This window comes from Serinus canaria, chromosome 25 (assembly GCF_022539315.1).
Source record: "Serinus canaria isolate serCan28SL12 chromosome 25, serCan2020, whole genome shotgun sequence".
In the NCBI taxonomy this organism is placed as follows: domain Eukaryota; kingdom Metazoa; phylum Chordata; class Aves; order Passeriformes; family Fringillidae; genus Serinus; species Serinus canaria.
The window spans coordinates 3,090,774-3,113,972 of record NC_066338.1 but is presented as its reverse complement, the minus strand read 5'-3'; the positions used below and the strand labels follow the sequence as shown (position 1 = coordinate 3,113,972).

At 57.5% G+C, this 23,199-nt stretch overlaps 1 protein-coding gene and 1 pseudogene across 1 annotated transcript; both read left to right on the top strand.

The window, feature by feature from the left end:
- The first annotated feature begins 1,610 nt into the window (after positions 1-1,610).
- LOC127060582 (serine/threonine-protein kinase pim-1-like) lies at positions 1,611-6,466 on the top strand (annotated as a pseudogene).
- Positions 6,467-8,003: 1,537 nt separating this feature from the next.
- On the top strand, positions 8,004-10,886 carry LOC103825205 (serine/threonine-protein kinase pim-1-like). The gene is made up of 6 exons (XM_050984253.1): positions 8,004-8,585; positions 8,710-8,760; positions 8,965-9,357; positions 9,995-10,157; positions 10,414-10,533; positions 10,771-10,886. Exons 1-6 carry the CDS (start codon positions 8,004-8,006, stop codon positions 10,884-10,886), a joined length of 1,425 nt encoding a protein of 474 aa, XP_050840210.1.
- The last annotated feature ends 12,313 nt before the right edge of the window (positions 10,887-23,199 follow it).

Sequence of the window (23,199 nt, the reverse complement as noted above, 5' to 3'; positions counted from 1 at the left end):
ACCCCTCCATCCTTTCACTTCCTCCCCCCGGTCTCTCTCTCTCTCTCTCTTTCCAAGATCCAAGGCCTGCGGCCTAGCTCACGCCGCCTCGTGGCCTTTTCCCCTCCCCCACCCGGCCTACAGCCGGAGGGGGAGAGAGAACTGACCTGATCCCTTTGCTGACCGACAAGCAAGAGAGCGTCACTTCCTGGGAGTTATACCTTTATACCCTGTGTTCTCAGAGGCGGAACCATCTCCTCATTGGTCCAAACAGGTGCCAATATTCACACCTGAGCCCCCACTGGGCTAACCACTGTCTCCAAAAAAAAACCACTTCCTTTCAAACCACGACAGGGAATCGATCAGAAATTATTAGGAAAAAATACCCTTCTTAGAGACAAAGTTCGCCAAGTCATTCCCTCCATTTCTCCTTTTCAGATTCTTTCAGTCATCCCCTGAGAGGTCCAGCTTGTTCTGCTGCCTTTCATGAACTGACTGTACTCTTGATTTATATCAATGCTTGAGATGTAGAAGCATCTGAACTGAACACTGAAACAAACTCCCTCTGTCAGCCCATTTTCATCTTCTAGATCACTTTCAGTATGTCCATGGGCATGTTGGAATGATTATCCCACAGCTCTCCATTTCTGGCTGCAGGCTCTGGAGATTCTTTCTCTGCATTCAGTCAGGCTTGCATTCCCTAACAATTCCTGGTAGCCCATCATGTTTTCTTAGGGTAGAACAGTAACAATGAAAACCTTACCAGTGGCACAACTGCCCAGCCCACAAGGAGAAGAAAGAACAAGCTGTCAAGTTCTTAAAATCTTTGCTGCAAGAGTTGTGCTGCTGGCATGGTGTGGAAAGCCAAGAGGAGCTGCAGTTGGTGGCACATCTTGTGACAGAAGCAGTACCTCATTCTCCAGGAAGGATTCTTGGAAAGAGCAAAGAGGACTGAGGAGAAGAAGATGGGAAAACTGAAAGAGCTTTTAAGAAATGAAATGAAATGAAAACAGAAAGAAACTATCTGAGATGTTTTACTGTATTTATTTTTATGCTCCCCTTTTCCATCTTGCAGTACTTCTCCATCCCATTAATTCCAAATGGATCTCACCTCGAAGATCCATGACTTGGCAAGTTTTAGACACTGTCAAATACCATGAGCTACATACAGTTTTCCTTCACCTGGTTTTCTTTGGAAAGCAATGCTGGAGAGGTAAGTGCAGTGCCTGGGTCAGGTACAAATTCAGCATTCAGGGAATGCGCTCCGATAGTGTTTGACCCTCAGCAGGGACAATGCACAGCAGGGACCGAGGGGATTCCTGTGCCACTGTGCAGGAGTCCAGACTCTGGGTCTTGGCTGAACACAGCAAAGTTCCCATGTTTGGACAGGCTCAGGGGCTGCCCCCGGGGAGTGCGGAGCTCGGCACGCGGGAGAGTGGGCAACGGACAAACGGACACAGAGACAAATGTCCCCGGCGCTTCAGTTGCAGCGGCAGCAGCAGCAAAAGCAGCAGTGAAAGCAGCGACTTTGACAAGTCCCTCTCGCTCGTCCTCTCCCTCTCCCACAGTCCCGCACCCTCTCCCGGTCTCCCTTCCCCGGGGTCCCCTCCTCTCCCAGGCTCTCTCTCCCCATGCCCGGTCGGGCCCTGCCCCCGGCCCGGCCCCGGGCGGGGCTGCCCCGTCCCCGGCCCCGGGCGTCCCGCCGCGGTCTCGCCTCCGGCCGGCTCTGGTCGTACTGGCGGTGGCGCTGCTGGGCGGGCATCAGTGCCTGGGGCTGGGGCGGCATCGCCTCCCTTTAGCTCCGCCTGGCCCGAGCCCGGCTCCGGCCCAGACACCGGATCCGACACCGGCCCCGGCCCCGGCCCCGACCCCGGTTCCTACCGGGGCCCGCGGAGGACACAGGTGGCGCGGCCGCTCCCGCTGCCTCCGCTGCCGCTTGCCCGGCCCGAGCTCCGCCGCTCGGCAGCGCGGCCGCCGGCCCCGAGCCGCCGCTGTCCCGTTGCAGGGAGCGAACGCCAGGGGATGGCCGGCCCGGGGCGCTTGAGGGGCGCTCGGGGGCTGTTGCCGGCCCCGGGGCGAGCGCTGACAGCCGCGTCCCGCCGGCAGGGAAGGCGCAGCAGGGCCTGAAGGAGCAGTACCGGCTTGGCTCGCTGCTGGGGCGCGGCGGCTTCGGCAGCGTCTTCGCGGCCACGCGGCTCTCGGACGGAGCCCCGGTGAGCGGCGGGGCCGGCGACAGGCGCAGGAGGAAGAGGGGGAGGAGGAGGAGGGAGGAAGGCGGAGGATGGGGCTGGGCAAGGCGGGCGGCGAGCTGAGACCGCTGCTGACTTTGGCTTGCAGGTGGCCATCAAAAGGGTGCCCCGGAAGCGCGTCCGGCACTGGGGCGAGCTGGTGAGTGAGCAGGGCCAGCGGGAGCAGCCGGGCCGTGCTGGGCAGGGATGAGCCGAGGCCCGGCAGGCTGGAAGCGGCCAGGACACGTCGAGCAAGAGCGGGCGTGGGGCCAGCGCAGGGCACAGAGCATCCCGGGCTGCCTGAGGGCTTCCCGAGCCCCGGCACGGCATCAGCCCCACTGACGGCATCGTGCTCCTCCCGCAGCCCGACAGCACCAGCGCACCCCTGGAGATCGTGCTGCTGGCCAAGGTGTCCACTGGCTTCCCTGGTGTGGTCCAGCTGCTGGAGTGGCTTGAGCTCCTCAACGACGTTTTGATGGTGCTGGAGCGCCCGGAGCAGTGTCAGGACCTGCAGCATTTCATTCGGGCACGGCGGTTCCTGCCCGAGGAGGTGGCGCAGGAGCTGTTCTGCCAGGTGCTGGAGGCTTTGCGGCACTGCACCAGCTGTGGGGTCCTGCACAGGGACATCAAACCAGAGAACATCCTGGTTAACCTGGTCACCGGGCAGGCCAAATTGATTGACTTTGGCTGTGGCACCTACCTGCAGGACACAGCCTACACTCACTTTGCAGGTGAGCCCACACAGGGTGTGCTCCTGGTCCCAGCATCTCATCGCTCAGCCCAAGCTGGGTGTGGCAGCGGGGATTCTCCCTTTTGCTGCCCTTCATGGCACTGAGATTTCAGCCGATTTGCTTTTGCTCAGGGCTGGGTGGGGAGCCAGCTTCCAGCCCTGCTGGCAGCCTTTGCCAGCCACTCTGCCCATGACTGAGGCTGGGGCTGGGGCAGCCAGCCTGACAAAAACACCCGTGGGTGGGTGGCAGTAACAGAGAGGGGGGGCCAAAACCTGTGCCCCAGACAGTTTGGTGCGCAGGTGAGAAAGGGCTTGGACTGCTCCACTCCCCTGGTTTGTCTTGGGTTCATAATGTTTTTTGGAGCAATGCAGGCAGGCAGGATGAAGGCATGTTTTTTTCCCAGCACTTAGTGGTATTTTCGTTTTCATGGTTGGGCCTTGCCAGGGCTTCCAGTGCCCTCTTCAAACCCCAGTGGCTTCTTTTCCAACCCCAAGTCTATACACAAGTCCCAGGTGCTGGTGAGAGGGCAGTGGGTCATACCCTGTGTGCCACTGGAGCAGGCCCTGCACACCCAGGGATGCTGGGGCCAGGCTCTGGGAGCAGCAGCATCCCCCTGATGAACTCCATCTGTATTCCATAGGAACACGGTCATAAAGCCCCCCGGAATGGACCCACTTTGGCTGGTACTATGGCAGGCCAGCTACCATCTGGTCCCTGGGTGTCCTGCTGCACCAGATGGTCTGTGGGAAGCACCCTTTCAGGAGGGGCCAGAGCTTTAGCTGGGACCATCAGCTCTCGCTTCCACAAGGGCTCTCTCAAGGTGGCTCTTCATCTCTGGGCACGGGGGGAATCCCAGTGCTGGGAGACAGCAGCGGGCTCGTGAGCATCCCGCTCTGGCAGCTGCTGAGGAGGGGGCACATGTCCTGCTGTCCTGCTCTCCTCTAAAACAGGGAATGGATGGGAAAGCTTAGGCCCAGCTCTGAGCACATCCAGCATGGCCTGGGCACGGGAATAGTGGGGCAAAGCCAACAGGAGCCTTCTCCAACTGACCGGCGGTTTGTGGTTTCTCTGCCCAGAGGGCCAAGATCTGATCAGGCAATGCCTTTGCCTTGGCAATTGGAGATCATGGCTCCTCTTACCCTCTTCTGCTTTCCACTTGAAATTATCTGTAAAACTGCAATTGCCTTTTCGATCAGTGTTACCCAGAGTGCTTTCATGATGATGAATGTGGGAATCCTAAAATCAGAGGGGTTTGGGAAAGCTGCAAAAGGCAGGCCTCAGTAACAGCAGAACTGTGATTAGAGCTAAGCGGTAACCATGAGATAGGTCAGCAGAAAAGTTAAATAAGAAGTAGGGACAAACAGAACTATGGTTCGTGTATTAACACTTGGCTAGAAAAACTCCCTAAGCTGCAGAAAAAATATATCTAGTGAGATTATTAGGAAGTACTGAGCTTAATAAATGAGCTCTGAGCATTACAAGCAGGTATTGTAATAAAAATACTTAGGCATTTTTTTGACCGAAGGTATGTGTGCTTATAATGGTAGGATAGAACTACTGTCAATATGCTTTTGCTTTGTGTGATTGGTCACAAAACTTTTAAAGTAAGTGAGTTCTTTGTCTGCTGCCGAGGACGCAAACTGCTGGCATCTTCCCATTGTCATAACAATGTAATGAGACTGATGCTGGAAAATAAACACCTCAAGACACGTTCCTCAGCAGTCCCGTCCTGCTTGTGATCTTGTACATAGACCCCCGGCCAGCAATAGGTGAACTCAGGCTTTTGGTCACAGGCATCATGATTAGCAGATCTTGAAATCCCCTAACGTCCCTGAGCACTAATTCAAGGAGAATTAAAGCCACACAGGCCACATTCACAGTGCTCAAACACAGCCCTGTTGCTGCTGCTGCCAAAATAAAATCACAGAAGTTGCCTCTCAAGTGTCAAATCAAATGAAAAAATCCACCAGGAGAAAGAGAAACCAGAACTTCTTGACTCGCTTCATTTTTTCTTCTGAGCAGCAGCAGCAGCAAGTGGAGATGCGCAGAGGTATTTCCAGCTGCTGCTGATCCCAGCTGGAGCCCAGCCTGCTGCCCAGTCCCAGCGGGAAGCTGAGCCCAGCCCGGGGAGCTCCTGCAGTGTCGGGAGCTCAGCGCACGCAGGGCCAGGCCCAGAGCCCCGGGCACGGCCGCCCATTGCGGGGCAGCGGCGCAGACGGAATGTCCTGCGGCCCAAACCTCCTGCTCCTGCCACACAGCGCCAGCGCTCTCCCCCTCCTCCTCCTCTCCCAGCACAGCACAAATTCCAGCTCGGAGGAGGCTTCCCCAGAGAGGGCTCAGGCTCCTGCTTCAGCCTCAGGGTCCCTGCAGAGGAACAGGGCATCTTTCAGGCACTTCCACAAGCTCAGGGTTCCCATTTCATGGGCAATCTGGGATGAAAATGGACTTGTTAGGAAGCACAAAAGCAGAGGGAATGTCTTGGTTTTGGACTGGGCACATTGCCAGTGCCTCCATGAAAACACATCCACGTAGTGCCTACTGTGAGATGTGACCAGAAACAGAGCAAGCAAACACCAATTTAGGAATAAAAGGAAAAAAACTTTATTAACACACACACACACACACACACACACACACCCACACACACAAAGAACAGAATGGAAATCTTTCAAACACATTTCTCCTCCTCCTCTCAACCCACATTACAACATACAATACAAACTCCAATCTTCCTTCAGTCCCCATCTCTCAGGTGTTAATTCTCAGTCCATTATCCTTCTTCTAACAATCAATACATTCTATTAAAGAGGAAGGAGTCTTCTCCTTGTGCCATTTCTTGACTAACCCCTTTCCATATCCATGCTCTCACCATGGAAATGGACCAGAAGATTGCTTTGGGGTTTCTCTTTTAAGGATACTTGGTCAGTTCCACAAAACGACAGTCTCTCCATTTTTGGGATAACAAACCCCCCCCATTTCCCCGGGGCAAGGGCTTCACGACAGAAATCTTCTCATTTCTGATTCTGCCTACCACTACTCTTCACTGCCTTTCTTGGGTCTGAGCCATTGCTTTCCCCCCAAAACCGCAGTCTCTGTGTTACAATAGAAAGTTAGTCCGTCCACAGCCGAAAAAAAACTGCTCCTCCGTTTATCTCTTCCCAAGTAAATTCTTCTCATTAACTCCACTACTCCCTACTCACACAAACCTCTCATTTCACTTGTCCATTTCTTCTTGTTCTTATCTCTGTCCTCCGGGAGGATCAACGTCTGGAAGGTTTCCATCGTGAAGGAAAAAAGTTAAAATCATCTCTAGGTGCCGGACTCTCTTCACACTCTTGGCCGACTTCCAGGAGCTGCCCGGCGGGTCTTATCTTTCTCTTTCTCTCTTCTCTCTCTAGGAAGCGGGGTGAGGGGGGGGGGGGGGGGATTTGCTCGGTGCTTTCACTACTTCCACCCCTCCATCCTTTCACTTCCTCCCCCCGGTCTCTCTCTCTCTCTCTCTTCCAAGATCCAAGGCCTGCGGCCTAGCTCACGCCGCCTCGTGGCCTTTTCCCCTCCCCCACCCGGCCTACAGCCGGAGGGGGAGAGAGAACTGACCTGATCCCTTTGCTGACCGACAAGCAAGAGAGCGTCACTTCCTGGAGTTATACCTTTATACCCTGTGTTCTCAGAGGCGGAACCATCTCCTCATTGGTCCAAACAGGTGCCAATATTCACACCTGAGCCCCCACTGGGCTAACCACTGTCTCCAAAAAAAAAACCACTTCCTTTCAAACCACGACAGGGAATCGATCAGAAATTATTAGGAAAAAATACCCTTCTTAGAGACAAAGTTCGTCAAGTCATTCCCTGCATTTCTCCTTTTCAGATTCTTTCAGTCACCTCCTGAGAGGTCCAGCTTGTTCTGCTGCCTTTCATGAACTGACTGTACTCTTGATTTATATCAATGCTTGAGATGTAGAAGCATCTGAACTGAACACTGAAACAAACTCCCTCTGTCAGCCCATTTTCATCTTCTAGATCACTTTCAGTATGTCCACAGCCATGTTGGAATGATTATCCCACAGCTCTCCATTTCTGGCTGCAGGCTCTGGAGATTCTTTCTCTGCATTCAGTCAGGCTTGCATTCCCTAACAATTCTTGGTAGCCCATCATGTTTTCTTAGGGTAGAACAGTAACAATGAAAACCTTACCAGTGGCACAACTGCCCAGCCCACAAGGAGAAGAAAGAAGAAGCTGTCAAGTTCTTCAAATATTTGTCCTGCTTTGCTGCAAGAGTTGTGCTGCTGGCATGGTGTGGAAAGCCAAGAGGAGCTGCAGTTGGTGGCACATCTTGTGACAGAAGCTGCACCTCATTCTCCAGGAAAGATTCTTGGAAAGAGCAAAGAGGACTGAGGAGAAGATAATGGGAAAACTGAAAGAGCTTTTAAGAAATGAAATGAAAACAGAAAGAAACCATCTGAGATGTTTTACTCTATTTATTTTTATGCTCCCCTTTTCCGTTCTGCACTACTTCTCCTTCCCATTAATTTCAAACGGATCTCACCTCGAAGATCCATGACTTGGCAAGTTTTAGACACTGTCAAATACCATGAGCTACATACAGTTTTCCTTCACCTGGTTTTCTTTGGAAAGCAATGCTGGAGAGGTGAGTGCAGTGCCTGGGTCAGGTACAAAGTCAGTATTCAGGGAATGCGCTCCGACAGGGTTTGACCCTCAGCAGGGACAATGCACAGCAGGGACCGAGGGGATTCCTGTGCCACTGTGCAGGAGTCCAGACTCTGGGTCTTGGCTGAACACGGCAAAGTTCCTCTGTTTGGACAGGCTCAGGGGCTGCCCCGGGGAGTGCGGAGCTCGGCACGCGGGAGAGTGGGCAACGGACAAACGGACACAGAGACAAACGGCCCCGGCACTTCAGTTGCAGTGCCAGCAGAAGCAAAAGCAGCAGCGAAAGCAGCGACTTTGACAAGTCCCTCTCGCTCGTCCTCTCCCTCTCCCACAGTCCCGCACCCTCTGCCGGTCTCCCTTCCCCGGGGTCCCCTTCTCTCCCAGGCTCTCTCCCTCCATGCCCGGTCGGGCCCTGCCCCCGGCCTGGCCCCGGGCGGGGCTGCCCCGTCTCCGGCCCCGGGCGTCCCGCCGCGGTCTCGCCTCCGGCCGGCTCTGGTCGTACTGGCGGTGGCGCTGCTGGGCGGGCATCAGTGCCTGGGGCCGGGGCGGCATCGCCTCCCTTTGGCTCCGCCTGGCCCGAGCCCGGCCCCGGCCCCGACACCGGATCCGACACCGGCCCCGGCCCCGGCCCCGACCCCGGCTCCTACCGGGGTCCGCGGAGGACACAGGTGGCGCGGCCGCTCCCGCTGCCTCCGCTGCCGCTTGCCCGGCCCGAGCTCCGCCGCTCGGCAGCGCGGCCGCCGGCCCCGAGCCGCCGCTGTCCCGTTGCAGGGAGCGAACACCTGGGGATGGCCGGCCCGGGGCGCTTGAGGGACACTCGGGGGCCGTTGCCGGCCCCGGGCCGAGCGCTGACAGCCGCGTCCCGCCGGCAGGGAAGGCGCAGCAGGGCCTGAAGGAGCAGTACCGGCTGGGCTCGCTGCTGGGGCGCGGCGGCTTCGGCAGCGTCTTCGCGGCCACGCGGCTCTCGGACGGAGCCACGGTGAGCGGCGGGGCCGGCGACGGGTGCAGGAGGAAGAGGGGGAGGAGGAGGAGGGAGGAAGGTGGAGGATGGGGCTGGGCAGGGCGGGCGGCGAGCTGAGCCCGCTGCTGCCCTTGGCTTGCAGGTGGCCATCAAAAGGGTGCCCCGGAAGCGCGTCCGGCACTGGGGCGAGCTGGTGAGTGAGCGGGGCCAGCGGGAGCAGCCTTGCCGTGCCGGGCAGGGATGAGCCGAGGCCCGGCAGGGTGGAAGCGGCCAGGACGCCTCGAGGGAGAGCGGGCGTGGGGCCAGCGCAGGGCACAGAGCATCCCGGGCTGGCTGAGGGCTTCCCGAGCCCCGGCACGGCATCAGCCCCACTGACGGCATCGTGCTCCTCCTGCAGCCCGACGGCACCAGCACACCCCTGGAGATCGTGCTGCTGGCCAAGGTGTCCACTGGCTTCCCTGGTGTGGTCCAGCTGCTGGAGTGGCTTGAGCTCCCCAACGACGTCCTGATGGTGCTGGAGCGCCCGGAGCAGTGTCAGGACCTGCAGCATTTCATTCGGGCACGGCGGTTCCTGCCCGAGGAGGTGGCGCGGGAGCTGTTCCGCCAGGTGCTGGAGGCCGTGCAGCACTGCACCAGCTGTGGGGTCCTGCACAGGGACATCAAACCAGAGAACATCCTGGTTGACCTGGCCACCGGGCAGGCCAAATTGATTGATTTTGGCTGTGGCACCTACCTGCAGGACACAGCCTACACTCACTATGCAGGTGAGCCCACACAGGAGATGATCCTGGTCCCAGCATCTCATGGCCCAACATCTCACAACCCAAGCTGGGTGTGGCAGGGGGGATTCTCCATTTTGCTGCCCTTCATGGCACTGAGATTTCAGCCGATTTGCTTTTGCTCAGGGCTGGGTGGGGAGCCAGCTTCCAGCCCTGCTGGCAGCCTTTGCCAGCCACTCTGCCCATGACTGAGGCTGGGGCTGGGGCAGCCAGCCTGATAAAAACACCCGTGGGTGGGTGGCAGTAACACAGAGGGGGGGCCAGAACCTGTGCCCCAGACAGTTTGGTGTGCAGGTGAGAAAGGGCTTGGACTGCTCCACTCCCCTGGTTTGTCTTGGGTTCATAATGTTTTCTGGGGAAATGCAGGCAGGCAGGATGAAGGCATGTTTTTTTCCCAGCACTTAGTGGTATTTTCGTTTTCATGCTTGGGCCTTGCCAGGGCTTCCAATGCCCTCTTCAAACCCCAGTGGCTTCTTTTCCAACCCCAAGTCTACACACAGGTCCCAGGTGCTGGTGAGAGGGCAGTGGATCATACCCTGTGTGCCACTGGAGCAGACCCTGCACCAGGGATGCTGGGGCCAGGCTCTGGGAGCAGCAGCATCCCCCTGATGAACTCCATCTGTATTCCATAGGAACACGGTCATAAAGCCCCCGGAATGGACCCACTTTGGCTGGTACTATGGCAGGCCAGCTACCATCTGGTCCCTGGGTGTCCTGCTGCACCAGATGGTCTGTGGGAAGCACCCTTTCAGGAGGGGCCAGAACATCAGCTGGGACCATCAGCTCTCGCTTCCACAAGGGCTCTCTCAAGGTGGCTCCTCATCTCTGGGCACGGGGGGAATCCCAGTGCTGGGAGACAGCAGCGGGCTCGTGAGCATCCTGCTCTGGAAGCTGCTGAGGAGGGGGCACATGTCCTGCTGTCCTGCTCTCCTCTAAAACAGGGAATGGATGGGAAAGCTTAGGCCCAGCTCTGAGCACATCCAGCATGGCCTGGGCACGGGAATAGTGAGGCAAAGCCAACAGGAGCCTTCTCCAACTGACCGGCGGTTTGTGGTTTCTCTGCCCAGAGTGCCAAGATCTGATCAGGCAATGTTTATCCATGCTGGACTCTGAAAGGCCCTCATTAGAAGAGCTGCTCTGTCATCCTTGGATGCAGGATATTCATCACAGGCACACTGTGATGCAGGGTCCTGCTAAGTTACAGCTCCACACATGCCTTGGCCATCAGAAGCAAAGGAAGCCAGACTTTTTTGTCCTGCCTCTTCACTGCCCAGGGCTCATCAGATGGGAACACACAGCCCTTGTGCTGGAGCTGAGCTGCTCTGCCCAGCACTGGTGGCCACCATCTGAGCTGGTTTTGCTTGTCCTGGTTCCCTGACAGCTGGGGCCCTGGGCTGAACCCTGAGAGCCTGGTCTCACACCAGGGAAGGAGAAGGAGCCCCTGGAGAAGCTGTACCAGGTGGGACTGCTGCTGCTGGAGACAGAAAGGATGATATCAAGGATGGCAACCTCTTCCTGGACCTGGCCACGGGCCAGCTGAAGATGATGGATTTTGATCCGGGCACCTTCTCAGCTTATCCGGGCACAGGCTCCACAGCGAATTTGCAGATGAGTCCACACGCAGGGGGATGCTCCCATATTTGGGCATTGCACAGCCTGGCCGGGAACCAAAGGTTCCCCCTTTGCTGGGGCAGATGCAGCTGATCCTTCAGTCGGCTGCCCAGCTGGTTTTGGCAGGGCTGGGGGGATGGGCTAGGCTGGGTACGAAATGGGAGTGGGCTCCTGGCCCTGCCAACAGCCCCCAGCACCCACCGTGCTCTGGGCTGGGGCTGGGGCAGCCAGCCCAACACAAACAAACCCCCATGGTGGGAGCAGAGGTGGGACTCCAGAAGCTGCTGGAGCTGGGGCTGCTTTGCTGTGCAGGCAAGGAAGGGCTTGGGCTGCTCCACTGCCCCTGTCTGCTTTGGGATCAGTGTTATTGTGGGGGGCAGTGCAGGGGGGAAGGGAGAAAGCCTGGGCTTCCCTCACCTGTGTGTGGGTTTTTCCTTCCATGCAGGGGTTGGGCCTTCCTCATGGCCCTGGCAGAGATAAGATTTTTTACCTTTTTTCTTGTTTCCCCTTTTTGTCTGTAATCTTTTTTCAATAATTTGTTGTTTGTTTTTCTAGATGAAGCCTTATAGGTTGGGTCCAGTCTGGATCAGGAAGTGCTTGGGACCAGCTGCAGTGTGGATGGGCCATGCCCTTGGAGAAGTCTGAGGACATCGTTTGGGACCAGCTTTTCTTCCAGCAGGGGTTGGTGTGAGGTGAGTCCCTGTCTGCCGGGCATGGTGGGATCAGAGCTTCTTGGAGATGGCAGCGAGCACAGGAGCATCCTGCTCTGGGCAGCTGCTGAGGAGGTGGATGTGCCCTGGCTGGCTGCAGGCTGGGCACATGTCCAGCCCTCCTGCTCTGCTGCCAAATGCAGCAGTGCTGGGCAGCTCTGGGCACCGCTCTGAGCACGGCCAGCATGGCCTGGGCACGTGGGCACCTGGGACAAGGGCACAGGAGCCTTCAGCTGACGGGCAGTTTCTGCTTTCTCTCCTTGCAGCCGGGCTCTGCGGGTGCTGAGGCTGCTCTGGGCTCTGCCAGGGCTCTGCTGGAGCTCAGCACCGTGCTGGAATCAGCCAAAGAAGAAATGGTGTGACCTGCAGCACAGACTTGCTTGAGCATTTTGGCAGCACAGCTCAAGTTTGCAGAGTGTACACCTCCAAGGGAAAACATGACACCCCCCAAAAAATAAATTTGTTCAATAACTTCTGAAATCAAATCAATCTGGGATGCCCCCAATGACATTTCTCAGCTTGCTCAAACTATATCTCAGCCGTTCTCTGAACAGTTCTCTCACCTGCCTTTTACTACTGCTCCCTCTTTTCCCTCAGTGAGTTCCCAGCCCATTGCAGTCTGTATCACACTGTTGCCTTCCTTGATGCCCCTCACCACGAGGAAGGCTGAGCCCCAGGCTTAGGGACTCACCCTGTCACTGGCTGAGGAGCAGCAATGTCTCAGAGGTCCCATGGGATTTTAGTGTCATTGAGAGCCACTCTCCAGCCCTCAGCTCTGCTCACTGCTGAGCTCCCACTCCCTTTCCCTTGTCCTTCCAGCAGGATGAGCTCTCTGCATACCCTTGAGCCCCTTCACCCTTCCCAGCCCAACCACCCACCTCAATTAGGCCCAAGCTGAAGCTCCTCTGTCTCCTCTGGTGATCTTGTCCCCCAGTGAGTTGCAGCTGGACCAGTTGCTGAAGATTGGAGGCAGGCCTGATCTTGACAGGCCACACCTGCAACCAACAAGAACTAGTGATATATGAGGGTAAGGAAACAGGAGTGAGAGGAGTCAGATTACTACTGCAAGGACCTGGAACAGTCAGTGTGTAGAGGAACTGCCTGTGAGGAACATCAAGAAGGTATGAAGCTCTGACAATATGAAATCCTTGCGCTATGATGACGCTAGAATTTGTGTTATCTAAGACAACACTCTGGCACACCATCCAGTGCCCTGTGCAGGGAGCCCCAGCCCCAGAGCACAGCACACAACAGTGCAGTCCGGGCTGGAGCAGCTGCCCTGCAGCCCTGGCTTGACTCTTTGTGGCAGGGGAATGCTCCCTGCTCCCAGGGATGCAGGATGGCCCCAGGGCAGAGCCCAGCCGGGCTCCCAGTGCAGCCCCTGGAGCTTGGGGCAGACAGTGCTCCCAGAGCTGAGGTTCCTGGGGAGCACCCGGAGCTGTGCCTTGCACTCTCTTGCCCTGTGTCACAGTGCAGGCTGGCTAGTGCTGTGTGAATGCACCAGCCCCTGGTTTGAGCTGAGAGGGGCCTTGCCCAGTCACATCTCTGCCAAGGCTGCAGCATTTCACTGGCCAGAACCTGACAAGGCATAGAGATCAGAGCAATGAAATTATCCAGACTGGATTTTTCCAAGGCCCTTTAGAAGGAAAGGCTTGAGAATAAATGCTCTCTGTTTGCCACATGAACATTGGGGTGAGTTGGTGTCTTTGTGTTCAACCCACTCCCCTTCCAGGCAACGTTACAGCCACCCACTCCCTCACACATCCCCCTCATGCCTTTCCACTGCCGTGTCCTGTCTGGGCTTCTCCAGCCTCTCATCCCTTCATGGCCCCATCCCCTCAGGGTCTCCCCCAGCCAGGCCAACCTGCCCAGCAGCAGTGCCGCAGCCCCACAGCAGCTCCAGAGGAGCCCCATCCAGAGGCACCTCGGAGCCCTCAGCAATCCAGCCAGCAGCACATGGGCAGGAGGACACAGGTGGCGCTTCCTGCCTGGGACAGGGCTTGTGGCCATCTCCAGGCACCTCTCTCACAGGGATCTCTGCAGCTCCAGCCCCTGCCCACCCGCTCTGTTGGCAGCACAAAGGCTTCAGCAGAACCCCCAAAGGCCAAGGGGCTTCTGGCCATTTTCCGTGTAACAGAGCAGGCCAGGATAGCTTGCTGAGCCCAAGCACCCTTTTCCCCCTCTTCCCCTATGCCCTGCAGACCCTGGGAAGCAAAAGAAAGCTCCCGGGAGTCTGTGTATTATAACACATTCTATATTCCTATACTACAGAAAAAAAAAAGAAAAAAAGAACAATCTTAAAGAAATAAAAAATTCCCACTGGCTCCGGTGGCCCCAGGAGACAGAGCCTCTGGGCTCAGCTCTCTGCAGATCTCCAGAAGCGCAGCCAGCCGAGCCCCAAGAGATGAGGCCGTGTCCTCCCTGCCCTGTGGAGCTGATCCTGCAGCCTCTGGAAGACGGAAGATCTCTCACTCTGGAGTGCCTGGAGGACATTCAGTGTTTGCAGTGCCATGTCTGACATGGCACTGCTGGTGTCCTCTGTCAGGTGTTCAAGTGCTGAAAGAGAGAGGAACAGAGCCATGGTCAGATCCCAAATCTGAGAGAACCCGAGGAGAGGCCCCTGCCAGGGCCGTCCCAGCCGGCTCTAGCCATGGCCAGGAGGGAGCAGAGACCAACGGGACCAGCCCGAAGCTGCTGGCCTTGAATCCCCCACATGGCTCTGAAATCTCTGTGTGCTCTGCCCATGCCGCCCCTCGTCCGCACAGGGAGCAGAGCGCTCCGCAGCCGGGACAGGGATTGCAGCTCCCCCCGCCAGCCCCTGCTGCCAGCCCGCTGCCCTCACTCACCGTTGCAGATGAGCTGGAGCTCTTCCTTCTTCCCCCTCAGGTGCCACCCGGCCATCCCTGGGAACACAGAGCCTGTCACGGCCCCAGCGGCACAGCTCCCTGCCAGCGGCGCTGCCGGCGCTGTGGCCACACGCCCTGCTGGCCCGGCAGGGCTCAGCCCGGCCCTTGCCGCACGCTGCCACCCCAGGGCACGGCTGAGAGAGGGCGGCAGCAGCGCCGGGGCAGGCGGGGCTCCAGGGCGCCGGGCCCGCGTGGCGCTGCCGGGGCAGCAGGCAGGGCTGGGGCCGAGCTGTGGCGGGGCGGGGAGGGAGCCTGGGCTCGTGGCTCACCCATGAACCTGATGGCCGCCACTCGCAGGGACTCCTGTGGGCTCTGCAGGTAGGGCAGGGCCTGGCGCAGGTGCTCGGCCGCTCTGCTCCCGTGGTCTGCCAGCTGGAGAGAGCGGCAGGAGGGAAGGGTTGGTGCGGGCTCAGCCCCTCGGCCAGGCGCTGCCTGTGCCCAGCCCCGGCCTCCCCTGCCCTCACAGCCCTGAGGTGCGGCCAGCAGCCACTGGCACCGGGCTCTGGAGGGGGCAGAGGGCCGGCTGCTGCCCGGGGAGCCACGGTGCCAGCCCGCCCCACAGCTCCGCTGGGCTGGGGCTCCATCGGCGCCCGGCTCAGGCCCACAGCAGCCTGGAGAAGAGCCCGCGTGGCCTCTGGGTGCAGCAGCGGGCAGGGGCACAGCTGCCAGCCCCGCACTCTGAGCACCGCGCTCAGGGGCCTTCTCCAGGCTGAGGCTGGAGCTTCCAGGCCATCCTTACCAGGCACTTGGTGAACTTCCACAGCTTCTGGTTCTTCACCAGTTTTTTAAGATCCCTCCTCTTCAGGAACTTGACCACACAAAGCAGCGTTTCCTGAGAAGCCTGGAGAGCAGCAGAGATGCAGAGATGGCCCCACAGCCCAGGGAGCAGGACTCGTGTCCCTGTGCCAATGCCTGGAGGAGGCTGCAGCCCGGCAGGAGCCAGGGCAGGAGGCAGCTGAGCCCGCTGCCAGGGGGACAGCAGCAGTCCATGAGTCCTCTCCTGTGCCACAAGCTGATTCCCATCATGGCAGTGGAAGAAGAGTGGCAGCAGACTCTGGCACAGGGGTGTCTTCAGGGCCTTTATTTTCTTTTCCAGTGGAAGAGTCACCAAGGTTCTGAAGAGCAGTATGGAGAGCAGCTGCACCTGGCTATTATTCTGTATTGAAGGAAGAAAAAAGACCTTAGCATTGGCTGCACAGGGCTCAGCTTGGAACAGGCCTGCAAATCCACAAGGCACAGTGTCCCAGTGGAAGCACCCAGTGGCCGTGGCTGGGGGCAGCGAGCCTTACATGGTCAAAGAGTGGCAGGAGTGCTTCAAGCAGCTGCAGTGTGATGGGGCTGGGCATCAGCATGTCATTGTCCAAGATGATAAAGCTGAGGAGCATGACTGTCATGCTAACTATCTCTCCATCTGCATCCCACAGGAGCTCCACAAGACTTTCAGTCAGGCTCCACATCTTTTCAGTCTGTGCGGAACACAAGTTTGTGAAACGCCATCCTGCTGCTGCAGGGCCTGGAGGCCAAAGGCCTGTCCTGAAGCACTCGGGCAGCTGAACTGGGAGGCAGGAGAGCTGGGAGCAACTGCCCCAGCGCCCAAAGCCCAGGCAAGCCCAAGCGACTGCATTCCCCAGCTCAGCCTCAGCTGCTGCCCCCTTCTCACCATGGAGGGCTCCTCAATGAGCTCCAGAAGGGCCCTGAGCGCCAGGCGACGCCTCTCCCTGCACTCGCTCTGCAGCTGCCTTGACAAGATTTCCAGGACTCTGTTAGCACCGCGTTCACTCAAGTCCAGCAACTCGAGGACCTGAAAGGCACAGGGCAGTGACAGGGGACCCGGCCGGCAGGAGCCCAGAACCGCACAGGGCTGGGCCCAGGCAGCAGCACAGGGTGCGGGCACTCTCCCAGGCAGCTGCGGCTACAAGAGGGCAGAGAGCTGGGATGCAGCTGAGCGAGGCAGTGCTGGCCATCAGGCTCACCTCCACAAGGAATGCCAGGGCGGGCAGATCCCAGCGTGGCTCCTGTGTGCTGAGCAGCCGGAGCATGTAGCGAGCGATCCGGGAACACAAGGGGATGGAGACACAGCACATCTCCCTGGCAGGAGAAAAAGGAACCAAGACTGTGAGCCAGGGGAACAAACCTCTGCCAGGACTGACTCACAGAGGTCTGGTCTTTCCCCAGCATCATGGAGGGGCCCTGGCCTATCTGGGAGGCGGCTCCTTGTGGGCACCCTCCTCTCCCAGCCTTTTCCAGTGTGCTTGGCCATCCCTCATTGACAAGACCCTCTAGGCCACAACCATGGGGACTGTGTGGAGCACCCTGGGCACAGAACACAAATGTCAGAGGCAGTGGGGAGAAGGGGGTCTCACCTGGCCAGCAGACCCACGGCATAGTGGTGGGTGTCAGCACACAGCAGCGTGTCCCAGCCACACCTGCGTTCCATTGCCACCACCACATCCTCCTGCTGCGTTCGGCAGAGCAGGGACTTCAGGGTCTGCACTGCAAACCTGTGTGCAGAGCAAAGCCCAGGTCACACTGGGAGCACTGGCTCCTTCACAGGGACGTGGCAGGGACAGGAAGAGTGGGATGGAGCACCTGTTTGGGCTGGTGGCAAGGCCATGTTGCTCCTGGCATCCCATCCAGAAGGTATCGACCTCCTCTGGCACATCCAGAGTGCTGAAGAGCACTTGGAAGAGCAGATGCACAAAGAGGCGGGAGAAGTACACCGTCACCATATGTGGGACACAGGCAACTGGAGGATCTTCCACATCACCACAGCTGCCTGCAAAGGACAAAGCCCCCCAAGACAGCGCTCAGTGTCAAGGTGTCGTGTGGCAGGGCCCGAGCAGGGGAGGGAGAGGCCAGGAGAGACTCAGGGGGAGCACGGGGCCTGGTGCCCCTGAAGGTGCCCCTGAGTCAGGTTTCAGCCCAGTCCCTGAGGCAGGGAGATGCAGTGGGGGAAGGAAGATGGAGAGCTGCTGGAGAGGCGGCCGTGGGGCCAGCAAAGGCCAGTTGCAGAAACTCACAGCCAGGGCAAAGACACCCGTTTTGTCCCCATCCGAGGTGCACATGCTGTGCTCTGGCCAGCTCCCCAGCACATCCAGGAGTATCAGCAGCGCCGGCTCCGAGGTCCTGGGCGAGCACATGATGCTCTTCCACATGGTCAAAGCAGCTCTGTGGGGTTAGAGCTCTGTCTCAGGGGGCTCTCAGACACAAAACAGGGCCTGGGCAGCAGTGGGGATCTGAGCAGGCTTTCAGCTCTGCCTCTGCCCACTGGCCCTCACCAGCAGCACCCAGGCAGCCCAGCCCTGTGGGGACAGTCCCCTGAGGGGTGGCAAGGGAGCATGGCAGCAGGCGCTGGGACTGATGTGCAAGGGCTGGCAAAGAGAGCAGCCAGAGGGCCCTGGAACTCTCTGTTGGTCAGACACCTGGGACAGGCTGTACAGGCTGATGGGCTGGGGAGCCCTGAGCCCTCTGGGCAGGTGGGCCCCATACCTGTCACAGGATGGGGACACACGCAGGAGCGTCATGACTACATCAGCGGGCTGTGCTTCAGTGAGATCCAGCAGGGTCCTGTTCAGCCTGTGCTCAGCAAACTGATTGGCCAGGAGCCACTGGTGGATGTACCTGACCAGGGCGGGCACCTGGAGAAGGCACAGGGAGACTTGGAAAGCTGCCAGAGGGAGGAATGTCCCCAGCTTCCCCAGAGAAGTGCTGCCCTTCCCACCACACTGCCATGGCCTCAAAGGTTTCCAGTGACCAGCAGGCGTGGCTTGGGAGGCCAAGCAATTCCTGGAGGGATCAAACCTGGCCACAGGCTGCTTACTTGCTTTGGATTGGAAAAGCCCTCCTCTACGAGCATATCCAGAAGGGCAGCACTGGTCTTGGTTTGGAAGATGTGCGAATATGCTCTGAGCCCAGTGCCCATGGGGCTGGTCTCTTCTTCCCTAATTCTCTTCATGAATTTGCAAACCAGCTGTAGGAGAAGGGCAGGAAGCCAGGGATTTTGCACGGAATGCTCCAAGCGCAATGACAGCAGGCCCAGCCCAGGTGGGGATGGCTGCAGGTACCTGCGCTGTTCTGTGGAAGAGGCCACGGGCGGGGTCCTGCTCTTGTGTGCGCTCCAGGGCTGCACCTGGCAAAGAGCGAGCGCAGGCAGAGCTGAGGGGCTGCGGGAGAGGCCGAAAAACACAGCCCAGCCCTGCGCTCCCCAGGCAGGGACAGCCCTGGGATGCCCCAGGGGATGGAGCACGGCCCCTGTGGGGTGTCTGCCTGGCCCCTCTTCCTTCGTGTCCATGGGCATGGCCATTGGGATGGGATGGGATGGGATGGGATGGGATGGGATGGGATGGGATGGGATGGGATGGGATGGGATGGGATGGGATGGGATGGTGCGGTGCCCAGCTGGCTACAGGCACCAACTCTGTGGCCCAGCTCTACCACTCACCCTCCTGTGGTGGCTTGAGCAGATCCACCTGTTCAGTCTCCTGTGCGGGGGCAGGTCCAGGGCCTTCTTCCTCTTCTTCCTCCAAGGCCAGCTTGGGCACTCTTGTGGCTCTCTGCTCCATGTCTTGCAGGAGAGATGGCTTGGAAAAGCTCCGAGTAAGCAAGTCCTACGGTCTTGCCTGGAAGGCCCCTTCGAGAGAGAAGCCTTGGGAAGGCCACAGGTCAGCAAGTCCTGTGGTCTGGCCTCGATGTCAGCTGCAGGAACAATGCCTCGGAAAGGCTCTGGGTCAGACACGATCGAACGCGCTGTGCGGGGGCTCCTCACGGCACCGCTCTGTGCTGTCCTGTCGCGTGCTCTGAGCACTGTGGAGTGCTCTTGTCACCACCAGCTCCTATGTCACCACGTGTCACAAAGGGGCCTTGGACGCCCCTTGTGTTCCATGGTTACCATGCTGCACCGTGTCGCAAAGGGCCCCTGTACACACTGCCCCCTGCCCTGGGGCCACCCCCAGCCCACCCAAAGTGGCCCAGGCTGGAAGGAATCTCTCACCCCAAGTGTTTAAGCCAGCCCGACAGGGTCTTTAGGAACAGCTCAGAGCATCAGCAAATGCTGCCCTGCTCTCTGGGCTCAGGGAAGCAGAAGGAGCCCCCAGGGCTGCCGAGGCAGCTGCACTGGGAAGGGCACGGGGCCTTCCACAGAAGCTGGCACGGCCTCCTTGGGACACATCCCAGCTGGTGGCCATCCTAAACCTGAGGGTGTGACATGGACATGGAACATGTGGGCCAGGGCACGAATGCTGCTCTGACCCCTGGGCCTGGGGAGCACTGACATCAGCAGGTGGGGCAGAGTCCCTGCCCAAGCAGACCTGCCACCCTCCGAGCCCTGGCAGCGCTGGTGCCCATCTCCTGCCCCAGAGACCTGTGCCCCCAGGGGGCTTCTGTGCCAGAGGGAGCCAAAGCCCACGTTCATTGGGAGCTGTGCTCCTTCCTACAGGGGCTGTTGGCAGGAGCACCTGGAGCAAATGCTGGCAGCACTTGGTCAGAAGCTCTCACTCCATGCTGAAATTATTTTCTCATTGAAGTAATTTCCTTTAGCATAGAAACAACTTAGTGGTGAAGGCACAGAAGAATCTGGCGTTTAAGAATCCTAACTTCAGGAAAGCTTTACTTCCCATTGTTCAACTCAAGTGGTTCCAAAAAGTTTCAAACTTCCCAAATTCATTGGGATGGCCTGAGAAGGTGATGAGTTGGAAGTTTGCTTCCCATCTCAAAGCAGCAACTCATTTACCTTAACAACGTCCACTGAGAGTCACTTTACAGAACATAACACTATACAGAGGCAAAAAAAAGGGCCATTCTTTGGTTTGCAAACAGTTTTCTATGAAGGGATGATAATATCCTATTTCTCTTAAGGAATAAAAGCTCTCAAGAAGACAAAGTCTACTCAGTGTTACAAAAGTAGCCCAAACAAATCAGTAGATGGCAAAAGGGCAAATCCTCCCCCTGGTACAGATATCGAAGTAGCCAGTAAAGTACAGCTCTCCCTTCTTGTTCCCTGCAGGAGAATCAGGCCCATGAACAGAACGAGTCACAGATATTTTTTCTGCCCTCCATAACAAAGCTGTGCCAAAACACAGATGCTGCCTTCAAACTGACTCAAATTCCAGCCTAGACCTCTCACCTTCCAGACAACTCCTTCCCCAACACTCCACCAATACCAACCCTCCCAAACTCCCACACAGAAGCCCTCAACACCTCCCCAGAACCCCCAGCTGACCACATCCCTCTTCAGAGCTTTCCCACTCTCCAGCAGACACCCTGGTTCCCTGCACGTGCCGTGGGGTGGCACTCAGGAGGATCTGCTCCAAGGCCTTCCCCAGTGGCAAGCTCAGGCTGCCAGGCCTAGGGTTCCTGGATCACCCTTCCCACCTCACTGGGAGCTCCCAGGGAAGCACTTTCCTTGAGAAGCAAGCCCCTTTCCTCCAAAGGCATTTCCCCAAATGTGTAGCTTTCCTGGGGAACACCAACACACTCTTAAGAAAAGCTGGCAAGGCTGAATGCTCCAGCTCTAGCTCCTATTCCCCCAGGTGTGTTTCCAGGTGGAGGTTCAGAGGTGCAGCCCCAGGCCTTCTACAAACACAAGCTGCCCACTGCCTCTTCACCTGCCTCAACTCCTGCCTGCGCTCACAGCAGGAAGAACACCAGGCTGTTCCCAGCCAGAGCCCAGAGCCCTGTCCCCACAGGACGCTCCTGCCAGCACCTTCCAGGACTCTGCTGTGCACACAGCACTTTTCATGCCCGCTCCCAACAGGCTTTGGAATGCAGAGCACAACCTGGCTGGCTCTGCCACCAGCACTCCCCAAACACAGACAGAGGAAGAAGCAGCAGGGGTTGTTTTGTGGCCATGCCCAAGAGAAACTGGAAAGGTGCCCTCGCTCTGGTCTCACTTGGTTGGGTTTGACTGGGTCTGTGCCTGGGGCTGCCATTCCTCAGTTCTGGGGACCAGAACCACACCCGGGATCCTGGCACTGCCTAACAGCACTCCGGGAACTGGCCCAAGTTTTGGGCACTGTGCTGCTGCTTCATTTGCTCTTAGGCACACCCAAAGCTCTCTGTTGAGCCCAGATGGTCTCTGGTTCTGCCCTGTTCCTGATCCTGTGCAGGGATGGAGCAGTGCTGTGCTTTCAGAAAGCTGTTCTTGAAACCTTCCAGCATTCCAAGCTCCTTTGCCCTCCATGGATGCTTGCCATGGAATCCCTCACAGCTGGGTTCAGAGCATCCTCAGGATGGCTCTTCCAAAGTCCAGGGGCTCCAGGGTGCTCAGCAAGATCTACAGCGTCGTGGAAATGGACCTTCAGCACAGGGAACTTTCCAGCCTGATCTGCCCTTACTCCTCTGTGTCTGTGCACAAAACACGGCATGGAAGAGAACAGCAAGAGGGGCCTGTGTGTCCCAGGGCTCCGGATTTGCATCGCTCCAGCTCCACAGAGATGTGGGTAAAGCGAAGAAGCCAAACAGTTTATTAATGGAAGGCAAAGCAAAGGGATGAGCTGGGAGGGAAGAAAGGGGATGGGCAGGGTCTGAGGGCTGGAGGGAGGGAGCTGTCACCTGTCACCGACATAGTTTATGAAAAATCCTTTACTTAGGGATTTTCCTCTCCTGAGAACTGAGAAGCCTCAGGAACGGACTGTAAACAATTCTTATCTGCTGCTGTGGAATGCAACGGGGAGAAAGCTGTGATTGGCCCCGTCAGACTGTTTGCAATTAAGAGCCTATCACAATTCACCTGTTCGGCCCGTCTCGGGCTGAGAAGACTTCATTTTACACATTCCTATTCTATTCTTAGCTTAGCCTTGTAGTGAAATCCTTCTCTATATTCTGTTAGTATAGTTTTTATATCTTATATATCATATCATAATAAATCAAGCCTTCTGATGCATGGAGCCAACTGTCTCGTCTCTTCCCTCATCCTGGGACCCCAGAAAACCGCTGTAATAAATGGTGACCTCCGAGTGACAAAAGGAGCACCACCACGAAAGGTGAACACCGAGGACAGAACTGACAGATGGTGCCTCGAGTGAAGAAATCACCACAATTGGACCCTGAGTGAAGAAGAATTCTTCATTTGGTAAGCCCAGAGGAGCATTGCTACATTTGGGTGAACCCCGAGTGTTTAGCATTGATGGTCACCTACACCAGGGACCACAGGAGTGGCTTCTAGCCAGGAGCTGAAGAACTGACAATCCTGAAATTGGACAGAGTTCACAGCCGAGGCTGGCCACAGAGAGAACCTTTCGGAAAGTCTCCGAGACGAGATGTCCGGGAGTCTTCGCGGCACAGAGCAGCCTGCTGAAGCCCAGAGCACACTGTTGCAAGGTACTGTTTACACTGCCCTTCCTGAAAATGCTGCCCTTCGTGTGAGGCAGATTCGGTTATGGCAGAGGGTGCCTATGGAGATGGAGGTTCCATTCTCTCCCTCAGAGGAGAAAATTATTGACCTCTGGCGAAAATGGGGTGATGAGGACAGCATTCCTATGCTAACGACACATTTCTATGAGTTTTTCAGATGGACAAAATATTATGGCTTTTTCCCTGATCTGTTGTATTCCCTTGATTCCTACATATGGGAACTGCATGGCCTTGGTGTTCGAGATGCTTTGCACCATGAGGGGTTTGGAACTCCTTA

What these genes read in the sequence shown, in the direction of transcription:
- LOC103825205 (XM_050984253.1), top strand. Translation starts at nt 8,004, where the DNA reads ATGCCCGGTCGGGCCCTGCCCCCGGCCTGGCCCCGGGCGGGGCTGCCC. An exon ending in TCCACAAGGGCTCTCTCAAG is followed by an intron (nt 10,158 to 10,413) that starts GTGGCTCCTCAT and finishes TTCTCTGCCCAG; the next exon opens with AGTGCCAAGATCTGATCAGG. An exon ending in CAGGCACACTGTGATGCAGG is followed by an intron (nt 10,534 to 10,770) that starts GTCCTGCTAAGT and finishes GTCTCACACCAG; the next exon opens with GGAAGGAGAAGGAGCCCCTG.